Consider the following 1,723-nt stretch of genomic DNA (forward strand, 5'->3'; position numbering starts at 1 on the left):
CACAGACTCTGTCTTCTTCTTCCATTGTTCTCTTTTGAGTAGGTGGTATCATTTGGGTGGGTGGTCAGTGAGTCAGTGGTCGCGATCTCCCCCTGGCAGAATTACCTTTTACCACTTCTCTGATCTTGGCAGTTCCAAGAGGTTTTCTGGGTTCGCTGACCTGACCTACAGTTCATCACTCTCTTGACAGGAATCCCCTGCTTCTCAACAATGCTACATTGTCTGGTGGTAGTTCCTTAACTGAGTCATAGAAAAATCATGTCTAGTTACTCTTTTTCTATTTTCATATTATGTAAATTATTAAATAGGGTTGGGGCAGTAAAGGGGACTTGAAAAGCCGCAGGTGTCCTTGGTTGCTTCAATTACAATGACATTTTATATTTCGTTTTCCTAGTTTATGTCAATTTTCCTGCAACAGAGAGAGCTGCCCTGTTATTACAGAGATGCTCCTCAGGAAGGCAGTTCTGATGCTGTGATGACACAGTAACCGAAGGCCTCACTATTATCCAGCACAGTAGGGACAGCCTGTGAGGAGACATGGGCAGCTTACTGCTGCTGAAGGTGAAGCCATTGAACCACTTTCTTCAATGCTTCTTTGAGCTCCTGGTTCCTCATGCTGTAGATGAGGGGGTTCACTGCTGGGGGCACCACCGAGTACAACACTGCCACCACCAGGTCCAGGGATGATGATGAGTTGGAGGGGGGCTTCATGTAGGCAAACATGCCAGTGCTGATAAAGAGGGAGACCACGGCCAGGTGAGGGAGGCACGTTGAAAAGGCTTTGTGCCGTCCCTGCTCCGAGGGGATCCTCAGCACAGCCCTCAATATGTGCACGTAGGACACCACAATAAAAACAAAACACGCAAAGAAGAGACAGGCACTAACCACAATCAGTCCAACTTCCCTGAGGTAGGAGTGTGAGCAGGAGAGCTTGAGGATGTGGGGGATTTCACAGAAGAACTGGTGCAGGGCATTGCCCTGGCAGAGGGGCAGTGAAAATGTATTGGCCGTGTGCAGGAGAGAATTGAGAAACCCACTGCCCCAGGCAGCTGCTGCCATGCGGACACAAGCTCTGCTGCCCAGGAGGGTCCCGTAGTGCAGGGGATGGCAGATGGCAACGTAGCGCTCATAGGCCATGACTGTGAGAAGAGAAAAATCTGCACCAAACAAGAAGGAAAAAAAAAAGAGCTGTGCAGCACATCCTGCATAGGAAATGTCCCTGGTGTCCCAGAGGGAATTGGCCATGGCTTTGGGGACGGTGGTGGAGATGCAGCCCAGGTCAAGAACAGAGAGGTTGAGGAGGAAGAAGTACATGGGGGTGTGGAGGCGGTGGTCACAGGCGATGGCGGTGATGATGAGGCCGTTTCCCAGGAGGGCAGCCAGGTAGATGCCCAGGAAGAGCCCGAAGGTCAAGAGCTGCAGCTCCCGTGTGTCTGCGAATGCCAGGAGGAGGAAGTGGGTGATGGAGCTGCTGTTGGACATTTCCTGCCTCTGGGTATCTCTTATTCTTAACTGTGACTATCTGTTAAGGAGGAAAAGACAGTACTGAGTCAGAGCAGACTTCTCCCGGCAAAATGGATTGCATATGTCTTTGCAGCCCCACATTCAGACCCTCTTTTCAGGAGCACCTCTCTGCAGCTCCCTCACTTGAGCTCCGGCTTTTGCTGGCTGAGGCTGCCACTGGGAGCAGGGCAATGGGCTCCCGAGGAGTCCTCCTTGCTGT

The 1,723-nt window shown here is 51.4% G+C and overlaps 1 protein-coding gene across 1 annotated transcript; it reads right to left on the reverse strand.

Annotated features, from left to right (window-relative positions):
• Positions 1-546: 546 nt before the first annotated feature.
• LOC309685870 (olfactory receptor 14A16-like) lies at positions 547-1,482 on the reverse strand (the record flags this gene model as incomplete). Its single annotated transcript, XM_082501567.1, has 1 exon — positions 547-1,482. One exon carries the CDS (start codon positions 1,480-1,482, stop codon positions 547-549), a length of 936 nt encoding a protein of 311 aa, XP_082357693.1.
• Between the last annotated feature and the right edge of the window lie 241 nt (positions 1,483-1,723).

Source organism: Vanellus vanellus, assembly GCF_965231255.1.
Source record: "Vanellus vanellus genome assembly, contig: HAP1_SCAFFOLD_89, whole genome shotgun sequence".
Lineage (NCBI taxonomy): Eukaryota > Metazoa > Chordata > Aves > Charadriiformes > Charadriidae > Vanellus > Vanellus vanellus.